The sequence below is a fragment of the Rhinolophus sinicus genome, chromosome 3 (assembly GCF_057876585.1).
Source record: "Rhinolophus sinicus isolate RSI-liver-muscle chromosome 3, RSI-T2T, whole genome shotgun sequence".
NCBI classification, from domain to species: domain Eukaryota; kingdom Metazoa; phylum Chordata; class Mammalia; order Chiroptera; family Rhinolophidae; genus Rhinolophus; species Rhinolophus sinicus.
In genome coordinates, this window is record NC_142503.1 from 47,263,968 (window position 1) to 47,287,365 (window position 23,398).

The 23,398-nt window shown below is 41.9% G+C and overlaps 1 protein-coding gene and 1 long non-coding RNA gene across 5 annotated transcripts in view; one reads left to right on the forward strand and one right to left on the reverse strand.

The window, feature by feature from the left end:
* The window catches only part of LOC109445683 (uncharacterized), a 296,083-nt gene that overhangs the window by 35,806 nt on the left and 236,879 nt on the right, over positions 1-23,398 (reverse strand). The gene's annotated exons all lie outside the window — the stretch shown is intronic.
* The window catches only part of LOC148758485 (uncharacterized), a 32,076-nt gene that overhangs the window by 3,159 nt on the left and 5,519 nt on the right, over positions 1-23,398 (forward strand). The window contains exons 2-3 of one of the 4 annotated variants that reach the window (XR_016020637.1): positions 15,838-15,964; positions 20,705-20,827. Coding sequence is in view for 2 of the 4 variants with exons in the window: in XM_088796571.1 (XP_088652697.1) it covers positions 15,838-15,964; positions 20,702-20,827 (253 nt within the window). In the remaining 2 variants the exon portion in view is untranslated. Of the gene's footprint in view, positions 1-15,837; positions 15,965-20,701; positions 20,828-23,398 lie in introns of all 4 variants that reach the window. The other 3 variants (XM_088796571.1, XM_088796570.1, XR_016020638.1) reach the window with 3 other exon arrangements.

The following is a 23,398-nucleotide window of genomic DNA, read 5'->3' on the forward strand; positions in this document are numbered from 1 at the left end:
GCAAAGTATTAGAATAAATCCTTAAGGATCTAATCACATCTTTGGAAATACTATTCCAAAAGCATATAGGCCTCTGACAAGTGTTGGCTCCACCCCCACTTATTAAAGCCGTCTGCTGGCCATTTAAGGAGGAACAAGTCCATGCTGTACATTCTGTGTCACTAGGTTAAAGGCATAGGCAAACCAATGCACTTGGAGACAGGCCACAGACTATTCCAGACAGTGGAACCTCATGGAATTGGCTCCATCCAGACCCCCCTGGGAGGGAGGGGGCTGCCGAAGTGCCATTAGTCGCTCAATGCAATTATCTCGGATGACAGGGGAGGGTGGTGGGCTGAATGGGGCTTATTGGGACTCAAGCAGCTGGGTGTTTAAGAGCAGGATTCCAGTCAAATAGCCTGGAGTATGGACTGGTTTCACAATTTACATAGTAGACTAACTTGGGCAAATCATTTAACCTTACTACCCCCTACCCCCCCATTTTTCTCATGTAAAATAGGAATGATAATGGTCTCTACCTTCTAGAGCTGCCATAAGAATTAGTGAAGTTATCCATGTAAAGCACTTTGCCTGGCACATAGAAAGTGCTCAATAAATATTAGACATTGATAAGAGTAAGACATTATTAAAAATGAGGCACAAGTCTGAAAAAAAAATCTATACATTTTTAAACACCCAAATTAGCCCCTTTCCAAGTGATTGCAAAAATGAAATACTGTACTATTGTGTGTGTCCTTTCATTAAAACATCTTTCCTAAAGTATACTCACCACCCTGTGCCCAGTGGGCCCCACTTGCTTTCTTTCAGTCTCCATGGTAAATGAGGTCTGGTTGCATATTTTCAAGGCTGAATTTTGCTTTGAAATTATGCATTTAAGAGAATTATTGGGAAGGAACATTTTGGGTAGTCTGGATAGCATGAGTCAGGAGAAATTTGAGTTCATAGGATTATTGTCTTTTGTGCTATTGAAAATTCCAGCAATTCATGAGAGATCTCTTTAAAGGTATAGTCAGGTCTGGAGGGACTAAAGCGTAGTTTCTCTAAATGATACGTCTTTTAAGACATTCCTTAAATGATTTGCTTTGTTTGAGGCTCTTTTAAGAAACCACATGTAATTACACTCAACTATTCAGAAGGTTAAGCCTCAAACTAGCGAATGCCAAGAAATTCAAAGTTCTGATTGCCACCCCATCTCTAATTCAGCAAACAGGCCTTTGTTCCTCCCCTAAAGCATGATGCCTTCAGAAAAGAATGTGGGCTGCAGTGTCCATGGCTCCTGGCTTCATTCTGTAGCATTCCTTTCCATTATTTAGGCAGGTCTTTTGATATTAATCAATTCTAGTATTATTTATAAACAGTCCTGTCTAGGGAAAAGGCACATACATATTTTAAGACAATCACTACATGCTAATGATGGGGTGTCTTGAGACTTTCCAAAGTTTAAAGATGAGTCAGGTCTAAAAAAATTTCTAAAACCTAGTTCTCAAGGCTTTACTATTCCCTTTTTTTTCACTAACTCCCTTCGAACATGTGCATTCATGCCTACTGCATACAGAAATATCACTTTCAAGGACTAGATCGCCATTGAATTCAATATTCTTCAAATTCTTTCAGACTATTGAGACCCCAGAAGCTTTTCTTTTGTGCAGTTGTTTATCACCACTGTATAAGGTGAAAGCTGAAAGAAATAAGGCCATGCCTAAAGGAAATCAGACTACACAATTATGATTTGCAATTCAAGACAAAATGTGTAAATATTCTTCATGACCAATCTCTACGCCGGATTCTCTTGAGCGTTTGGTGCTCACAGACTCGCAGATGAATACTGGTAATGTGGATGGAAAAGCAAAGAAAGGCTGGTGAGAAAAGAGCTTTGCATCCACTCAGTCAGTGAGTAGTTAGCGATATCTAGTCTCAACCAAGAACTGTTCTAGGCATTGAGGTACCAGACAAAAATGCCTGCCTTCATGGAGTCCATATTGTAGTGTTGGGAAACACAATAAATATAGGGTGTTTCAGTGTAAAGCATATGCTGTGGAAGTGATATGGAGAAAAATACTACTGGGATTTTTCTCCATATCACTAAGGAAGAGGGACAGAATGTTCTGGGAGTAGGGGATAGGTGATTACAATTTATAATGAAGTAGTCAAGCAAGCCCTGTAGTGTTCGAGCGAAGATGTGAAAGAACTGAATGACTGATCCATGTGGATATATGAGGTAAAAAAGCATTCACAGCAGCCATGGAAACCCAGAAAGAAGAGGCCAGCATGACTGGAATGAGGGAGAGGGCCAAGTGGCAGCAGTGAAGGTCAGAGTGGAAGCAGGGGCAGTTTAAATCAGGCTTCATGAACCCTTTGTAAGGACTTGGGCTTTTTACCCAAGTGAGGTAGAGCCATTGCAGCCTTGTGAGCAGAGGTAACAGGATCTGACTTTCACTTGAGTAAGATCCCCCTGGATGCTCTGTTAAGAATGGGCTGTATGCAAAGGCAGAAGCAGGGAGACCAAGGGGAATGATGTAAAAGACCCATTGTCCGAGAAGCAGCCAGATCCTGGATTATTTTAAAGGAAGAATTAATGAGACTTGCTAATGGATTAGATGTAGGTTGTGAAAAAAAAGACAGGAGTCAAGAATATTCCAAGATTTTTTGGCTTGAGCAGCAAAGAATGGAATTGTCATTTTTAAGACAGGAAAGAGAGTGGGAGGGGAGTGAGGACTTAAAAATTGATGTGTTAAGTTTGGGGTACTTATTAGACATCCAAATGGAGATGTTGAGTAGGCAGTGAGAGAGACAAATCTGGAATTCAAGGGAAAAGTCCAAACTTGAGACATATTTTTCGGTTGTTATCAGCATTTGGATAGTCTAGACCATCAGACTGGCTGAGATACTCAGGTAGTGAATGTAGGTAAAAAAGAAAAGATGTCTAAGGACTGAATGCCATGGCATTCCAGCATCTGAATGCATATTCATGACGCAACTCCAGACAATTGTGTTTTTCACAAATGTCTAAATCCTGTGTGGTTCAGAAAAACCCTTATTTGTCAAATCAAGCAACTTACCTTGTCTTTCTCCAAATATTCTCCCCTGGAGTCCTCCTGTTAAAAACTAGTGCTTAACACTAAAATTACAGATAACTCTAAACATTCCCATCTTCTTTTTGCTGAAGGAATCTTTAGTCATTGACCTTCAGAAGCAAATTTCAAAAGCTTCTTTGTCAATGACTAGGCTAGTGATACATTTCCAAGCAAAGACAAATATGTAAATGTCCTTTGCACTGTGTGCATGAAGGCAAAAGGGACACTATCTCAAAGCCACAAGTGCAAACTCCAGTCTTATGTTTCACCAAAATGTAGTTAGTTACCTATTGCTGCATAACAAATTTCCCCCTCAAACTTCATTGCTTAAAACAACCAGTCACTATCTCACAGTTCCTGTAGGTCAAGAATCCAGGCATCAGTTAGCTGAAATCTCTGGCTGAGGGTCTGACATAGGACTATAATCGAGGTATTGGTTGGGACTGTAGCCTCATGTGAAGGCTCAACTGAGGAATGACCTGCAATTGGTCAGAAGCCCCCTCCATTCCTTGTCACACTATCATCTCCAGCTGAATTGATTAGAGAAAGCATATGAGAAGATCCAGAAACAGTGCCAGCTAGAGAGAGTGTGTAAGCGAGATGGTGGTCACAGTCTTTCCTAAACCAATCACAAAAATGACATCCCATCACTCTTACTATTACATATATATACTATTAATTAGTAGTAAGTTAGTGGGCCCAGTCTATTAAAGAGGGGGGGACTAAGTAAGGGTGTGAATACCCTGAGACAGGAATCATTGGGGGCCATCTTAGAGGTCTGTCTCCCATGAATAGCACGGGTAATTTTTAACACCAGTGAATTTAGTTTTACACCATTACTTTCAGTAGGGTAGAAGCATCTTCTAATTCAAAGGTACCATTTGTCCTTTGAAATGAGTTATACGATCCCAATGTTTTTTAAACTACAAGTTGCCACTCCTTAGTGAGTCATGAAATAAATTTAGTGGTCATGACCACCATTTGTTTTTAATAAAATAGAAACTATTGGAGTACATTACATGAAAAAAGGTTTAGAAGAAGTACTAGTTTATGATGTTAATTGTATTTCTTTTTAAGAGTCATGGTCAAAATTAATGATTTTCATAATGAGTGGACCACCAAAACATATCTGGGAAATGTTTGCATAGATATGTAAACATTTGCAAACAAAAGAATGTCAGAAGAAAAGAAGCCCTATGCACTCAGGTGAGCTAAATAAAACATGAGCTTGCCAGTTCATGCTTACAGACCCTGGTTCCCTCATGGGGTCTGTGAAGAGTAATCAATAAGAGACTGTAAAACCCTGAACAGACATGACAGATATGACATCCTGCCTCTATAGAGGCAAAGCAGGCACATCACAAACTAATGAAAATACTGTGCACGATCCTACCCATCTCGAAAGGTCAAAAGCAAGAATTTTTTTTTTGACACAAAAAAACAGCTGTAAGTGCCTAAAAACAGTAGGCCTGCTCAAGACAGATGAGGCCATTTTTCAGCTGGAGCATCTCTTCCCCCCTCTAGGGAGACAGCCACCACAGACAGACATATTTCCCTGTCAGATAGAATGCCATCAGTACTTTTCCCAAGGCTTTGACCTGTTTGGAGTCTGAGATCCGGTCACTCTCTGCCTGCCTCACCGCCACCTCCAGCTCCTGGCCATCTTTGTGTCCAGGCAGCTCCAACTCTGGCAGTGATTACAAATAGGTAGAAAAGAAAATACAGTCCAGTTTAATATCCCCTTTCCCTTGAAATGTCCCTTTTAAAATCAATGCTCCAAATCTACTGTGGAGACAGCAAAGCAAAGTCTTCATCTCTCATCCATCCTTATCAGCCAGACAGCAAACAAGCCAAGTTTCGGTTACAGAGTCCAGATTTGAAAAATACATCGTATGCCTGATGTTTCACATTTTCCACAGTGCTGCACTGCAGATCTCCCCGGTTTCATGTGAGAGTGCTTCAGATCCCATGAAACCAAAGCCAGGAACTGGTGAGACACGCTGAAAGTCAGGGCGTCTTGGCAGTGTTGATTTTGGGAGGGATGGAGGTTCAGTTAACAGCATGTGCAACCTATTAACATTGGGCTCTGAGGGAAAAGGCAGGAGAAAGAAGGAGAGACAGAGGTGGAAGGGCTTCCTTCGTGGTTTTGGTCAAAGCTTTAGGCTCCCCTAATTCCTAGAGATGAAAAGAGCTAAGCGGTTCAGAGGCTTCACATACAGAATTTGGAAGTATTTCTGCATTTTCACTTAGCATTTAATAATATAGTATAAACAATTTCATTTAAAGTTGGATGATGGGCCAAAAGACTTATTGTTCTGTCCATCTCATTTGTTATAGATATACAATCATAGCATAGGAGCCTGGAGGTTTCACATTGTTTGCTGATATAGTCTGTCATTAATTAGTTAATTCCAAAGTAGCTTTATTAACTGGGAGAGAGTGTCTAGATCTTAGACCAACTAGAAATTGGGAAAAGGGATATTTCTACTTTTCTGAAAAATGAGTCACATTTTTGAAAGATTTCTATGTGATAAAATGTGAAAAACATAGGATGAGGGTTTTGTTTTATTTTGGGGGGGTTGCCGTGAAGTACGATGGAAGGACCAAGTCACCCTTAGATTTATAAATATCTGAAGTGGTGTTATGATAAATTTCTATTTGTGATCTCATTAGAAAAACAAGATGTGCAAACAGGAAAGACTGTTACCCCTTAAATTTGGGCCCCTTCCTAAAATATTTATATTCAGATTAAGATTAGATTCATATTTAGATTAAGGGTATATTTAGATTAATATTAGATTTAGATTAAGGGTATAGTTAGATTTCGATTAGGTACCAGGCTAAAAATAGCTTATTTAACTTTATTAGTGGGGAATGCTTGGCAGAAATTAATAGTAAACCCAAGTTTAAACAAGCAGGGATTTACTCTACTCACATAACAAGTAATCCTAAAGTAGGCAATGTCCAGAGCTGGTCACTATGGTAACAAGAACCTAGACACTTTTTACCATCTGCTTCACCAACATAGAGCATCAGCTTATTGCTCCACTATTGCAAGATGGTTGCTGCATCTCCACCCATCACATCCACATTCAAGGCAAGAAAATAAGAGATGTTGATGTTAGCAACATCTGTCCCTTTGATCAGGAATTCTTGCAACTGAGCAGAAGTTCTTCTGCTTGTATTTCATTCTTGACAACTTCATCTCATAGCAAAGCCTAGCTTTGAGGGAGGCTGAGAAAGCAAGTATTTAGATTTTCTATTCTTTAAAGTGGAGGCAGGTAGGAGAGAAGGGCCCTGCAAATGGATGTAGAGTCAGTCAGCAGGGAATCCATTAGCAGAAATGCCATCGACCCAGGGAAGAGCAGCAGTTGTCAGCTCTGTACAATGAGTCCTGGAGCCTCACCAGGACCACTGCTACCACACAGGTGGAAGGCAGAGATTTACACCCATGTAGGTAGAAATATAAATAGATACCTGGACTTTTCAAGGCCAATGGGGAAGTTCAGTACTATTTCTGTACTATTGTATAAGACACTAATTGCTATCCAGTCTGGAGATGACGACTCCATGTCATAGTGACAAATTGAAAGTTATATAAGTTATGAACCAACTATGTAATATTTTTAAAAAACAGTCAAGTGCTATTTGTGATAATAATTGTGTGCAGCAAGTAAGATAGACATGTTTTTAATGAGACCTGGTTTAAACCATGACATTTCTTATAATCATTTCTTACACAGTTCCCATTTATGCTTTTATTTCAAATATCAACTCAATCATTTAATCATTCAACTCAGTCATTCAATATATATTTATTTGTGCCTTTTGCCAGGCATTGGTCTAGGTGATCAATTAGTGATCAACTCCTTGTTAACTCCTTGAGGACTTTTCATTTGTAATCTGGGCAAAATCATTGTCATCATGTAGTTTTCAATGCCTTTCTTTATGTATTGTTGTTCTTTCTGGTTCTCTCAGTCTTTGACAAAATACACACCAATGTGGATTATGTTAAGGAAAGTAAGAAATGGAGCCTACCCTATTGCCTGCCCTCTCCATGGAGACCCTTGAGGAGATAGCAGAATTTCAACACTGAAACCACAATCCATTATTGGATGCCAAGATTCTCAGCAAAAGGATTAGTGACCTCAGTGGAGCTGGAAAAGACACACTTTATGGATGAGCTGCTGGCTATTACATGACAATTTGGGAGCTAAATTGAGATAACCTCCCTTTCCCAAGCATGCTAGAGGGAGGTGACCCTTAAGGGAAAGAAAAAATTGATCCTTGGTGTGACCTTTTTAAGACAAGGCCACCAATTCCTCACATTGAGAAGTGGAGTTTATGTCCCCTCCCCATGAATCTGGGTGGGCTTGTGCCTGCTTTGACCAATGGAGTATGGTGGAAGTGATGTTATATGACCTCCAAGGTTAGGTCATGCAAGGTCGTGGGACTTCCACCTTACTTGCTGGCTTACTCTTAGAATCTGAGCCATGCAAAAAGGCTGTGTAGAGGTGCTCTGGTTGACAGTCCCAGCTGAGCCCACCCTTTCAGTCATCCCAGCTCAGGCAGCAGTCATTTGCATGAAGAAATCTGCAGATGATTTCTGTCCCCAGCTGTTCTAGTCAGTCCCAGATGAGGTTCCAGATATTGTAGAACAGGCACAAGCCATCCATTGTGTCCTATGTAAATTTCTGCCCCACAGAATCTGTGAGCATCATAAAAGGGTTGTTGCTTGATGCCACTGACTTTTGATATGATTTTTCAGGTAGCAATAGACCAACGGAATAGTTGGGTCACAAATATTTAACTACCTGCCCTCTTCTAGTTTTCCATATTTTACATTCTCTGTTCTATTAATTTACTCAAACCCCAGTAAATTATGCCTATCTTAGCCATTGTTTCATGTAACAATGCTTCTAAGGGCAACTTGATTGCATCCATTTCTAGTGTTCTGAAAGCACATTAATAAGGTTTCAAGTCAGCCTGCTGAAGGGAGGAGTTAGTATAACTAAGAAAGACTGACATACCCATAACACCCTTCTATGGGGTTAGTTTTTCAAAAATCACCCCAAATGAGCTCCACTATTTTGACAAATAGTGATTAAATTGGGAACAGGTACTTGACCTAAGAACAGCTAACACCAAACCTTAGATTGGCTGACAGTCGGTATGCTAGAGATGGCCAAGAAGAAGGACATTGGCTAACTGGTACAGTGAGATTCTCACTCTGGGAGCATCTGGACTCAGGAGAGAGAGAGAGAGAGAGAGAGAGAGAGAGAGAGAGAGAGAGAGAGAGAGAGAGAGAGAGAGAGAACATTTGGGAGTTGATAGTAGAAGGTAAATAGACCAAAGTCCCGAGCAAGCAGAGGCTATAAGATAAAGAAAAGGGGAGCCAGATCAGTTGTTAATATGAGGAGCAGTGGAGCAAAGTGGGGAAATGGCGCTAGGAATCAATGAGTGACGATCTCCAAGGGGGTTGCGAGACATACAGGTCACTAGAGTTAGTCGAGTTACATTTTATCCAAGTCTTTATTCAGGGACATTATATACCTCTCAAATGTAAGATTGTTCTTATGGGAAATGAATTTCCATTTGATCAGTTGGTGACAGGATGTTTTATGATGCCATTTTTAGGAATCGATTTAGGTGTAAGGCACACTCTAGCTGTTTCCCATCCATTTCCCCTCTTAGTAAAATCATGCCGTAGAACGACATTAGTATGAGTTTGATAAGATGGTGTAGGGGTCCCTGCACGTAGGGGTCCCTGAACCTTGCCTCCTGTTGATACCATTGACAGGGTTGAATTTTCACAGAGCTGCAAGTTCCCAGCAAGCAGCTGCTGTAGCCACATATAGTCCTGGCCTGGGAGGATAACTGGGTCCCCACCTAGCAGGTTCCTTCATCTATCCCCCTATCTGGTTTCTATAAACCCAGAACAGGGCTGCCACAAAGTGGCCAAGGAAGGGCCAAAGAGGCCCCTGGACAACTCCTCAAACCTGTCTCACAGTGGTAATCAGAAGTTAGCAGATCAGAGTTGAAAAATGCCATACAACCTGTCAATCTAATATAAGTAGAGACATAGCGTCACCAAGAGAGTCTGCTATGGAGAGACTTTGAGAGGGAGGCCAAGTAGTTTTGAGACTGTATTTTTCCTGAACTGAACTCAGACTGACACCTCAGAATACAGACCAGTTCATCTGCAAAGATTTCCCCTAAGCAGCATCCCAAGTGATCCATAAAATAGTCTTGGCCTTCCACCAGCAGCTTTAGAAAGAGTGCTCACTCAGTTGAGGCTGGAGTATAGAAGGCCATTTCCTGCCCTGAGGTCCATGTTGTGGTGTCGGAGAGAGCCTGGGCATTCTCCAGCAGTCCCCACAGGAAGAAACTGCACCCATTAGCTGCCTCCACCCCATAGTAACTAATGGAGACAGATGTCACAACTGTACTGTGACAACTTCCTGCTCATTGTGGACCTGCCTAGGCATAAAATAAACAATGGGGTCTTTTTTTTTTTTACAAACCCCTGTCATTTGGCAGCCGTATAACCCTCCTGAAAGGAATGAGTCCCTTAGTCTTAGGACAACATCTGTGTATCTGTGTAAATGCTCTGTTAATGGATACAAATTATTTGCCTAGACTTGCTGTTAACCAAACTGGTGGCTTCACATGAGCAAGAAAAAGAAGGCTCAGAGCAGAGCCAGCAAGGTCAGGTGGATGCATGGATGTCCGAGAAACAGGAAGTAACCCCTGCCTACCCATGTGCCGTGTTTCCATGCAAAACACAATGTAATAATAACAAATAGGTGGCCCTGGAAATAAAATAAGGCAGAGCCCCATAATACACATACAATACATAGGATTAATGGTGATTAGGAGGAACTAAGGACCGACCAGTTAATGATTTGGGCAAACAGGGGGACTTGACAGGTATGAAGAGTGTTGTGTACACACAGTGGTAGAGAGGGTTATGATGGCTTCCATCAGCATCACATCAGTAACGTGAGATGGGCTTCCAGGACTGACATCCTTATTATGCCCCTGGCAGCAGCACTCCCTTTGTAAATGTCGTTGGAGGAAATGGAAACCCTCTCCTGGTTTTGACTTTGCTTTCATTGACCCTTTGCCCTGAGTCGGTGACGGCAAGGTGGTGTGTATCTCAGGTGCACTTTCGCAGTTGGGACCTGAAGCTAAACACTTAATCCTTGTGGCGTGGAGGAAGGAGTCAGGATGCGAATTTGTAACCTTTCCCCTGAGCATAATCCTCAAAAGTCAAGGGCTGGGGGGTGGGGGTGAAGGTACATGGTGCTGCTCTAAACAACGTGCATTTTTTCTCAGCCAAATCCTGCTCTGCCTTGGGAATGAAGCTCCATCCTTAAGACCCTCTTCAGCTTTCCTTTGCCACAGGGCTTATCTGGCCCGCCCTCCCTCAGAGGACAGAAAACAGGCCAGAACAACTTGAGGGGCTCACACTACAGAGATTACAGCCCGTCAGAAAGCACTTTCTAAAAGAAGCATTCTAGGTGGGAGAACATTGTACCAATCTGCCCCAACTTCTTTTTACTTTTAGATTTCCTCCCAGGAAATTTCTGCTATGAAAACATGGAGTTTTGTCCAGAGGGGAGACCACTGATGGCATATGAGCACTTGTTCACGGTCTTAGAGTCTTAGAATCAGACAACGCATCCCTTTGCCTTTTCTTCTCACTGCTCACTGGCAAGAGCTGTTTTTCTCAGCCTTTGCACTTAAGGCAGCAAAGTATGTGGTGTGTTCTACAGGCTGTGCTACCAGAATCAAGTCAAACTGTTGTTGAGACAGCTCTCTAACACTCAGACACACTGTCCTGCTGTTCTCACTTCTTATACTCAGACAACCTTCTCCCACCACCTGCCCAGGCCAGCCCCTTTCCTGAGTAACCATCTCGTCTGCCCAATGCATATGATTTTATCAGGCTGTCTCTGACTCATTTTAAATTGTTATTTATACCATCTGCGTTTCCAATTAACAGCAAAGGGGATTTCTTTGGGAGTTGAGGTAGCAACCCAAAGCAGATGTTTAAGACCTCAGAGAATAGATGCTTAGGGCAGTTGACCTAAGGGAATTATATTCTGAGTCTAGGAAGAATGAAGTGAGTGAAATGAAGGAGTCCAAGAAAATGAAACAGCTAGGGACAGAGCATGAGAGTGGATCTTTTAGTATTAGATCCCTATAACTCTGGCTGGAGAAAGAGGAAATGAATCACTTGGATTTGCCTACCTGATATTGCACACAACTTGAGAAATTCTGAGAGTTTCCTGAGCATAGGGCCATTTGATTCTCATTCGGGCCCAGTTTCCCCCATGGGAATCCTGGCCGGGACAGCTTGTCACCAACTCACAGGCCCCAAAGAGGCTCCAAAACACAGCGATAGACTGGAATGAAGCAAGGCCTCTCTTGTCAAATAAACCTTGTTAAAAAAAAAACCAAAAACTCAAGATTTCCATGGTTAGGATACAACCCTGAAAGAAATTAAGATAAAATCCTGAATCCTCTCCTGGCACCCACACCGCTAATCATGTTCTTATATCCTGATTTATGCTAAGGGTTTTAAAAGACTCACAGCTGAGTTACTCAGACCCATTTAAGTTGAAAGGGCCATGGGCTCAATCCTAGGGCAATAAATAAGCTCTTACAGTCCTGCTTGCTCCAGCCCTAGAGAAGACTGTCCATGGCAGGGGTGAGTGAGCCTAAGGCCTTGGGGAAATAGCTAATAATAACTAACAAGTACTGCAACTGACTGTGCAAGATACTTTATATACATGATCTCTAATGCTTACAGTGGCCTTAGAAAGTTGGTATGTCTATCTCAATTTTGCAGATAAGGAAACAGGTTCAAATAGGACCAGTACCTTGTAAGTAGCAGGGTTAAATTCCTGTCCTAGGTTGAGATCTCCAGACGGTGAGACAGAGATGCATGTGAAGTGCTTTATTAAGAAAGATTCCTGGGAAAGCTGGTCAGGGAACGAGGAAGAGGAACCAGGAATGGAAATAGGCCAACATAAAGTTGCAACATCAAGGAAAGTCTCAAAAGTGAGCTCTGGAGACAATATCAGTCTGAGCTATTCCAATTGGGAGTAAGAGAGCTGGGGTATTTGTAACTCTGAGCCAGTCAGTTTTTTGGTTAAGGACAGGATGTAAACCCTCCGGTATTTCCCTGCTGGCAAATTGTTCCAACAGTCTGAGGGAAAGCAAAGAGAAATAGGGGCTGGCTGCTGGGAAGAAAGTGGACTGAAAGCCAAATGCTTGCAGATGATAAAGGGACCCGGGGACGGAACTCGTGCTTCTCTGCTGGGACATATCCCTGCCACAGACACGGTCATAAAGCTGTGAGCCTTCTGCATCCAGTGGCTGGCATGTTGGGCCTTGGCTGCTGCATTGCAGCTGGGCTGGCTGCTGGCAGGACCTGTCATAATGCTGTCACAGGGAGGGAGGGACAGCGGAATCCATTTATTCCGTGCCATACCATCACAAAAAGCCACAATTTTAAACTTTTGCTTATGGCAGAGATAAAATGAGAGAATGGAAAGATGTCATCATTCAATATTCCCAGGCCCAGACTCTCCCTAATGTAGTCTAAATTACTATTTTCTATGTTTCCTATAATTGTCCCATAATTAGCACATTTATATTGTGTGACACTACCTTTTGTGATGGGACATTTTGGGTCTACTTTTAGAATTTAATCAATAGATTATGAATAGAATGTAGCAATTATTTAAATCATAATGGTTATGATATTCTCATTATAGTCATGATCATCAATATTTAAAGTTACATGATTTTGCTATAAATTTTTTGATATTTCACATCAGTCAAATGTTTTTCAGTCATATTTTGTTGTGTATAAAAATCAACAAATGGTAACATTTCTTATTAAGAACACCAGTTTCTTAAAAGTAAATGTAAAAACTATGCCATAATTTTTGTTAGTCTGTTTTGGCATCTTTATTAGTTAACATATTGGAAATCTTGACATAAGAAGGAGGCTGAGCCTCTCTCAAACCTTGAGATAGCTGAAAGAAAGCAGGGGTGACACACAGCTGTGAGACAGCTCTGGGCCTTCTCCCAGATAAAGAAAAAAACCACCAAGATGTCTGTTTCAGGAGCTGGAGGTCCCACACCCAGGCAAATGGCCACCAGCCACAAGCCCCTTCAGGTGCCAGCCAGGAAGTTCAGGAAGGTAGCACGTGCTCAGTAATCGTTGGGTGAAAGCATGAAAGAAAACATGAAGCATCTGAAAGACCCATGGATTGTGGGGAACAGTTTCAGTGCACTCAAAAGGCCTTTGAATTTGGAGAGGCTGAGGCTGTAGGTTAAAAGGCAGCGTGAAGTCCATCCTGCAACAGCTTGGAGAGCCTCCAGCCTGGGACCTCCCCAGCGGTGTGGAATGTCTCCAGAGCTGTGTGGCTGACTCTTCACACCCACTTCAGGGGGCGTTGCCTTGGACACCCAGGCTCTGCCTCCGACCTCAGAGTCTAGAAGGGCCTGCTGTGGGAAAGGAATGTAAGAATGCATATAGACGTTATTTATGGCAATGGTGTACAAGCTTTTACTCAATATCTGTATTGTTTTAAAAATTATTTAAAATACATCCCTAATATCTGCAGAACAGTTTTGATCTAGATCTTTCAGTTGTTGGCTGACGAGGTGATGTATGTGTTATTTTACCCAGACAGTTATATTAGATTCACTTCATTTCAGTTCCTGGTACAGCACAAGTTACTAACCCCTGACTGAGTGCCAAACATTGTGTTAGGTGTTGGGATGAAGAGAGAGGAAGAAGACCTCCTCCCTGCCCTCCAGAAGTTTATAGCCCATACACTCAAGGCAAGGGTCTAGGGGTTGGAGGAGTAAATCCAGGAGTTAACAGTAGGTGATAGGGGACCCTCAGGCTACAGTGAAGCTCAGTGCGGCCCACTTTAAAGAGATTAAATATAATCGTCATCCCAACCACCTTAGGTACTAAGGGCAGTGGAATTGTCAAGACTAAAGGCCAAAGCTTCTATGATGCAGTAGGAATGTATATTTAGACATGAGGCAAGGAGGTCTGGTTAGGGTAGAGACCTTGCTGAATGGAAGGAGAACTTTCCATCAGTTTCTGCGTAGACCCAGTGGAAGCAATCCCAGGCCATCATCTCTGGTGGCTGAGACCTGATGTAAAGCTTGAGGGTCGGAAAGCAGGAACAGGCACCAATGTGCCTCTTTGTCTCTTGAATGTGAGCTCTGCCCTCAGCCCCCTAAAGACAACCTGCAGAACAGAGTAAGTCAGCAACTATTTTCCCGTCTTGGTGAATCGATCTTCTATAAGGTTGTCCTTTGTCTTTAATGCCCCCTCCCTCTGCTCTCTCCCCTCCCCTTCTCCAAAGCTTTCAGTCCCCCGCTTTTATGGGTCTGCTGCTGTCCTTTCAACAACTCCCTGCACCCTGTGCCACTCAGTCTCAGCCTCCTCCCCACGCCCCTGCCCTACAAGGAAACCTTATCCAAAAGCATCAGAAGCAGCAATTGCAAAGATGGCAGAAGCCCCACAACAAGAGGGGAGAATGCTTCCCGTTTATTCTGGGGGTCCATTTTATGGATCTCGGATGGGAGCTCTGGCCCCTGAATGTTAGTGACTCAACTGGGTGGGCTTAGTTCTGCTCAGTTACCAAGAGCTGGTAAGCAGTTCCAGCTTAAAATGACAAAAAATGAAACCTAAAGGACTAAACATAAAAAGTGAAGTTCCCTTCACTCATTTTAGTTTTCAAAATCCTCTCATTCAGACTGTCCTCTCAATTCACCTGAAATAATGACCTTTTATTGTACTGCTAACATATTGGCCTGGCCTCACAGAAAGTACAAACCATGGAGCAAAGAAATGCTGATTACTGCCCTTTTCTGTCTGTGGCAAGAGCTGTGTTTCCAGATAACCCCACAGATTAATGATTCTCCAAGGGCAGTTTCCCCGATCCTATCATCAGAATGATTTGGGGTGTGAACTTTTCGGATTCTTGCCCTCCCCTCCCCCCCTGGTGGGAGAGTAGGGAAATGAGTGAGATTCTGATTCAGTAAGTCCAGGATGGCACTTGGGAGTTCACATTCTCATAAATGTTCCTGATGATTCTGATATACAATCAAATTGGGAACTCGTTGCTCCAGAGAATATAGTTAGTTTTTCTTTCCAATTCAGAAATTCATTTTGCGAAACCTCGTGGATTCTCAGACTCTGAAAGCCTGTGCTTTCCCTCCAAGGGGAGCCACACATCGGCGTGAGCCTGTCTCCCTCACTCCACTGCACACACTCCACCTCTTTGTGCCTGAACACAGCCCAGCATGTGGCTCATGGCCCAGCTGCTGGGCGAGTTTTGACGGCCCAACAGCTCTGCAGGCATCTGAATGTGCAGAAGTGACCATTTGGAGTCACTATCGTATTTCTCTGTGATGTGACACTCATCTGAAGGGATCATGTGTGGACAAAACGTGCCCCTTTGACAGCGATGTTATTTCAGCAAGTTTCCTCTTTCAAAGGGTTCCCCCTTTATCTTAACTATCAAATTGTTCTAGCTCCATAAAAGCAGGGCAGCTATTGTGATGGAAATTTATATACACAGTGTAAATGCTGAGCTTGTTTGTTGTTTGAAAGAAGCTGCTAGAGACTAACTAGATCAGGTATGCCCTGGTCCTTCATTCAGGCAGCAGATTCAAAGGCTGGTCTTGAAGCAAATCCTCCTCCCTCTTCCTTATTCAGGTTACAGAGGCCACCGAGGAGGAAGCATGTGTATGGACCTGAGCACAGAGCTAACTGGGCGTCCTCACCCGCTCAGAGTCCAGAGCTCCTGCTTGGCACTGAGTCCTCGGCTTGTCAATGCTTTGAGGTAATAATCTCACCCTTTATCTCCTGGAAGAACACACTGATCCTTTTTTAAGCACAACAACACACCACTTTTTTGGTATGTATTTTCCCCCACTCCATAGGTGGATTTCTGCTCCCATATACCACATTTCATAAGAGATTAAGAACTGCTTCTGGTACACTCACGATTGAATACCTAAAGTCTGGTCTGTGGGCAGCAACCTGTGAGTCATTCTTGATTGAGCAAGTTTCAGAGTGGCCACCACAGAGGATAAAGGAGATCATTTCTAAATTTGGGAAGAACTTAAAGTCACAGTCGTAATAGAAGTGTTGCTGCACGAAGCAAAAGTATTTACAACATATTAAAGATACTCAGTCATAAACACAATCACAGCTTCAGGGGATTTTTAATTTATGTGTCCCTGTTGCCAAAACCTAAAATTATAGATACTGGTCCATGTATAGGCCACACTACCCAGTATTGGTAAGCAAGGTGGAGACATCCATTGTTTTCTCATAAAATACAAGTGGGAAAAAATAAATGGGAGACCATAGGGTATAATGAACAATGGACTAGCTATTGGGAGATCAGAGTTCACATCCCAACTCCATCATCACTGTGTCTTTGCACATGTACTTCAACCCCACATATATTTCTTAATGAATGATAATAGTGAAAGAAGGCAGAACAGAAGGGATATTAGGAATAAGTTCAGTGACACCCACATTTAGTAGATAAAGAAGCTGACCATTAGAGAAGTTAACTGACAGGACTAAGGGAACCCAGCAATTCTTAACATAGCACAGGCAAAATTCCAGGCTTTCCGACTGCTAATCAGTGCTTTCTCTCATTGTGCCCTCAGTTTTATCACCCATTACGTGAGAACATTAATGCTTAGTCTAGCTACCTCATAGAAATCTTAGAAAAATCAATTAGGATGATATGAGGGTTAGATTGAATTATTGCTAATGAAAGTGTCACTTAAAGGCCATGTATTGGTTCTTTTCCAGTCCTCCTTAGCACAATGAATGGCCCCACCATCCATGCCGTTACACAACATTTCTCACACACAACCCCAAATCTAATCTATTGCTAAATTCTATTGTTTCTTTCTATTATAAAAGGCATCTTGAGTCTGTTTACTTTTCATTATGTCTGATTCACTGTCCTTATCTTGGTACCACCATCTCTCTCTTGGACCACAGCAGTCGCCTTCTAGTTGGTCTTCCTTCATCCGTTCTTACCCCCTTAAATGAATTCTCAACACAGTAGCCAGAGGGATCTTTAAAAATTTAATCATGGTCATGACCATCCCTGCTTAAAACCTTTCAATGATTTCCATTGCTTTATAAATAAAATCAAAATCCTTAACCCTTTTATAGAGCATCAAAAATAAAACACTTAGCAATAAACTTAACAAAAGAAGTAAAAAACTTACATTCTGAAAACTATAAAACATTCTTGAAAGAAACTAAACCTAAATAAATGGAAAGACACCTCATATTCAGAGACCTAAAGACTTAATATCATTAAAATAACAATACACCCCAAATTGGCCTACAAATTCAGTGCTATCCCTGTCAAAATCCCAGTTAGCTACTGTGCAGAAATTGACAAAATGATCTTAAAATTCATATGGAAATTCAAAAAACCTAGAATAGGCAAAATAATCTCGAGAAAGAAAAACAAAGTTGGAGGACTCACAATTTCTAATTTCAAAACTTACCATAAATCTACAATAATCAAAACAATGTGTTAAAGGCATAAGAATAAACCTATACATGAATGGAATATAATTAAGAGTCAAGAAATAACACCCTCACATTTATGGTCAATTGGTTTTTGACAAGACTGCCAAGAAAACTCAATGGGAAAAGAATAATCTTTTCAAAAAATAGTGCTGGGAAAACTGGATATATCTATATACAAAAGAATGATGTTAGACCCTTCCTCATACTATACACAAAAAAAGTAACTCAAAATGAATCACAGACTGAAATGTAAAAGCTAAAACTATAAAACTCTTAAAACAAAATATTGGAGAAAAATCTTTGTGACCTGAATTAGGCAAAGCCTTTTTAGATATGACATCAAAAGCACAACAAACAAAAGAAAAACAATAGAAAATTTGAACTATATCAAAATTAAAAAATTCTGTGCTTCAAAGGATGTCATTGTGAAAATTAAGAGAACTGCACTGAATGAGAGAAAGTATTTGCAAATTGTATGTTTGATAATGGGCTTATGTCTAGAACATAAAAAACTCTTACAATTCAATAATTAAAATACAAGTAGCCCAATTTATACCCGAGCAGAGTATAAATCAGTCATCAAGTTATAGGATTTCTAGAATAAAAGTGCTTTAGGGGGTGGCCTGATGGCTCAGTTGGTTAGAGCATGAGCTCTGAACAACAGGTTGCCGGTTTGATTCTCACATGGACCAGTGAGCAGCGCCTTCCACAACTAGATTGAAAGCAACAAGCTGCCTCTGAGCTGCCGGAGGGGTGACTGGATGGCCCAGTTGGTTAGAACGCGAGCTCTCTACGATAAGGTTGCCAGTTCAATTCCCGCATGGGATGGTGGGCTGCACCCCCTGCAACTAAAGATTGAAAACGGTGACTGGACTTGGAGCTGAGCTGTGCCCTCCATAACTAGATTAAAAGACAATGACTTGGCACTGATGGGCCCTGGAGAAACATACTGTTCCCCAATATTTCCCAATAAAATTAAAAATAATAATTAAAAATATAAACGTGCTTTAGGAATTCACAGAAAGGAACAATGCATGCAAGGTAGAAGAACAGTTTGAACTCTGCCCTTTGGGGGATTTAACAAAATATGACCTCCAACTTTTAGGACCTAGTATGTCCAGTAAAATTCAAATCACCGAGTGAGGTTTGAAAAGAGAATGATCTAGAATTCTGGGCCTATGCATCCATTTGGAGGAATAGCAAGAAGGACATTGGGGCAAGGAAGAGTGAGGAAGGAAGGGAGATTAGGAGAGAAGGTTGTAGGAGCCAGATTGATTAGAACTTTTAGGCCAATGTACTCGTTTGGTTTTCACTCTGAGTAAGATGGGGAGTCAGCAGATGATTCCAAACAGAGTGATGTACTCTAGCTTCAGTAGGAGGTCAAGGGCAGAAGCAAGGAGATCAGTTAGGAGCTTACATGCAATAACCCAGGAGAGAGATCACAGTAGCTTGGATCAGGGAATAACAGTAGAAGTGGTCAGATTTCAGACATGTTTGAAGGTCAAGCCAATGAGATTTGCTGATGATTTGGAAGTGGGGTGTGAGTGGTAGAGAGGACTCAAAGAGGACTCCAAGTTTTTTGCTCAGAGCAAAACAGGACATGGAGTTGCCATTTACTAAGATCTGGAACACTCTGAGTGGAGATCAGGAGTTTGATTTTGAACTTGTTAGATTTGAGATGACAATGTAGGTACCTAAGTGGAGATAACAAAGCAGGCAGTTTTCCAAGGAGTGTGACCAGCATTTTAAAATGCCTCCCAGGACAGAATCTTTCAGAGCTTGGGAAGTGAGAGTGTACCTGAAGTGTCAGGCTCCCAGTGACTTCACCCATAGCCCCACAGAAATTCCTAGAAGACACCAGGGGAGGCCACATGAGACCATCTTCACTTTTATCCCCAGACTGTTGGTTACGGTCCTTTTAGATTTCTCATTACCTGATCTGTCCAAACTACATGGAGACAAGTATCCATCCTATGGCATTTCTGTATCCCACTTATAAACCATGACCCAAGCACCAACCCAGATCTAAAAGGTGGTTGGCCTGATAACTCCAGATGCTAATTTTTTCCCCAAGGATCAAACATTTGCAGATTGTCTATTCTGTGCCACATTCTTTTATGATATCTTACCTAATCTTCCTCTTGAGAAGAAAATTCAGACCCAGAGAAGTTAAATAAGACGCCAAAGGGTACACAGCAGAGAAGTGGCAGAAGCAGGAATGAAAAAAATCAGTAGGTTCTGTTGCATCACGCATCCCAGATTTGTACAGCGTTCCTCTGCTCCCGAAATCCAGCCAGCCATTTAACCCTCCTGAGGTAGTCAAAGCAGGTCCCCTTGGAACAATCATGGGTCCAGAGGAAGCAAGTTCCTCTTGAACTCTTTGCAGTATATGACATATGGTACCAGAGAACGGGTAATAGCTTTCCTCCTTTATCTTTCTGCTGCTTCTTGGATTTTTAAATATTTGGAATGTTTGGGTCCACAACTTGAAAGTTCCGGGAGCAGAGCACGCAGATCCTGGCAGAATCTTCTGCAGCAAAGGCACCATCAACTATAGATTTTCATTTCAAACACAAATCAGTGCTTAACGATAAGGCACAGTCTAGTGGGAGAGCTAATTTTGTCCCCATTTGACAAATGGGGAAAATGAGATTCAGAGAGGTTAGTTCACCCCAAACCCACCCAACTAGTAATAATAATGGGGCCTTGGCTTTGTGCAGCCGCACAGGATTATTCCCATCAGTTCTATGAATAACAAACAGCAGGTGCTTCTGCAGGACTTACAATGAAAGACGCATATGTTAACTACTTCAGCCCTATGAGGTAGCACCAGTATTATCCTCCACATTTTATAAATGAAGAGACAGAGATGCAGTGATATTGAGTAATGTGTTCAAGGTCACACAGCTGGTAGGAGGCAGGGTCAGGATTCACATCCAGACAACCTGACTCCACAATCCATATGCCAATAACCACTCAGTCATGATCCTTTTCCTGACTCTCCTAGCAGTTCCAGATTTGGGCAAGATCATCTCACCTTAGCCCTGTGCTCCCCCCAGGTCTTTCTTGGCCAATGCAAAGCCTGGATTTCGTCCCAAGGGGACAAGTACACGATGAGGAAAAAGGATGCTGGGTGAGTGCAATCTGCAGCAGGGGCACAGTTCTACAATGAGGTAGGACTGGTCCCTAGCCCTGCTGACTCTGCAGGGAGCTAATGAGCGATACAAATATAGACCCAGCTGAGGGATATCCTCTCTCTCTCTCTCTCTCTCTCTCTCTCTCTCTCTCTCTCTCTCTCGAGATATATATATATATATATATATATATATATATATATATATATATATATATATATATATCTTCCTCTTTCCCAGACACACTCTCGCATACACACTCACCAGCTGCATGTTAGAATTTCCTCCATCACCCACCTTTACAAATGGCCCAGCCAGTGGAGGGGGAAGAAAAAAGGCAAAGATCTGTGGTTGGTTTGCAGCTGCCAAAGGGTCAGGTTTGTTGGCAAGCAGTGAATAGAGGACACACTCTGTGGGATCCTGGCTTTGTCAAAAGCCAAGCAACATGGTGTTTTCTCCCGAGGGGTGTGAGTGTGAATGTGCGTGTGCATGTGTGAGAGTCGCAGCAGGGACTGTGGCACCAGAGGGGTATGTAACACATAAGGAAATGGATCCACACATATCAAAGACAAGAAATATGGGCACAGTGATTAGGAAAACACAGAGTCGTTCAGAGGTGGCGGCAGAGATCATGTTTCTCTTTCATGTGGATCCAAAAAGAACTTAAGCCTGTACTGATTGTGCCTGAGAAAGCCGCAGTCACAGAGGACTCAGGTAAGTGTGAACCCAGCAGCAGGAGCCGCGTCTACACCTGGATGATAATGGAAGGGCCTCAGCTGGGACCTGCCTCACCTCAGGAGCTACCTCCTCCAGGGGTCTCCCTGTGTCCACACAAAGCCTGTGAATCCTATCAGAAGACCCCAGGACATCTTTAAAGAGCCCCGTTAGCCTCTACAGAGTCAGAGGGACCCTCCACTCTCGACCATCTGCCACAGCACAGAAATGTTGAGGCAGTGGGAAGTCGTCCAGGAATGGCGAGTGATTAGGAAAAAGAAAAAGAATGAGAGAGGCACACAACGAAGAGGAATGAGCATAAAAAAACACCTCCCGAAATCTTGCATAGCACTTCTGACCCAGGGGTCTGGTCATATACTGCCTGCTTTGAGTCAAAGCAGGAGGCAAGGAGGGAGTTCTAGGAATGAAACATTAGGATCACTAGTGAGAATAAAGAGGATATTCAGATGTAAGTGTTTGCGATCTCCTCCCAACCCCTCCTCAATACCCACTCTAAAAAGAAGAAATCGGTGGATCTTACACTCGGCTGTTGTTATGTGCCTGGGACTGTTACAGAATGAGTGGGGTGGTGACGGGCAAAATGAAATAAAACTGGAGCAGAATGAGAAGTTGGCAGATTCCCACTGACAGGATAGAGAGGGATGAAAAAGGAAAGAACAGATCTGATAAGGAGGGGTTAGGGAGGCAGAAGAAGAGAATCATAGTGAGGGGTCTGTAGGTAGTGGAAGGGAGAGGAAAGGACTCCGGAAGCAGCTGTTGTGTGTGTGAGCACGGGGAAGTGGAGGAGACCCAGAGAGAAGTTATGTAATAATTTAATATCCTTTTGGTAGATTTGGGTGGGGGGCATGTGTGTTTTGTTTGATTTGTTTCATTTTCTAAAAACCTCAGGAAACATTTAAATTGTTTTTCAATGAATTTGCATATTGGATTGGAATCTTCAAATGAGACACAAGGCCATTTTATTAGGGTTTCATTTTCTTTTAAACTCCATGAACTTAGAGATGGAAAAAGATACTTCATAAAAATGGAAATGAAAGAAAAGGAAAAAAAGAAAAGGTGGGGTAGCAATACTTATATTAGACAAAATAGACTTTAAAACAAAGGCTAAAACAAGAGACAAAGAAGGACCCAGTAATTCCACTTCTGGGCATTTACCCAAAAAAAACAAAACACTAATTCGAAAAAATATGTGCATCCATGTGTTCATTGCATTATTATGTACAATAGCCAAGATATGAAACCAACCTAAGTGTCCATCAATGGATGAATAGATATAGAAGAGGTGGTATGTATATGCAATGGAATATTACTCAGCCATAAAAAGAGAATGAAATCTTGCAACAACATGGATAGACCTAGACGGTATTAAGCTAAGTGAAATGAGTCAGACAGAGAAAGACAAATACCATATGATTTCACTTATCTGTGGAATCTAAAAAACAAAATAAACAGACAAACAAAACAGAAACAAATTCATAGATACAGAGAAAATTTTAAAGGCTGCCAGATGGTAGGAGGGTTGAGGAGATGAGTGAAAAGGGGAAGGGGTTAAGAAGTACAAATTTGTAGTCACGAAATAGTCATGGGATGTAAAGTACAGCATAGGGAATATAGTCAATAATATTGTAATAACTATGTTTGGTGTCAGATGGGTACTAGACTTATCAAGGCAATCACTTCATAAGTTATATAAATGTCTAATTATTATGTTGTACACCTGAAACTAATATAATATTGTATGTCAACTGTAACTGAAACAAAAAATTAGTGAAAGGAAAAAAGTTGAAAATAGAATTATTATATGATCCAACAATTCCACTTCTGGATATATATCC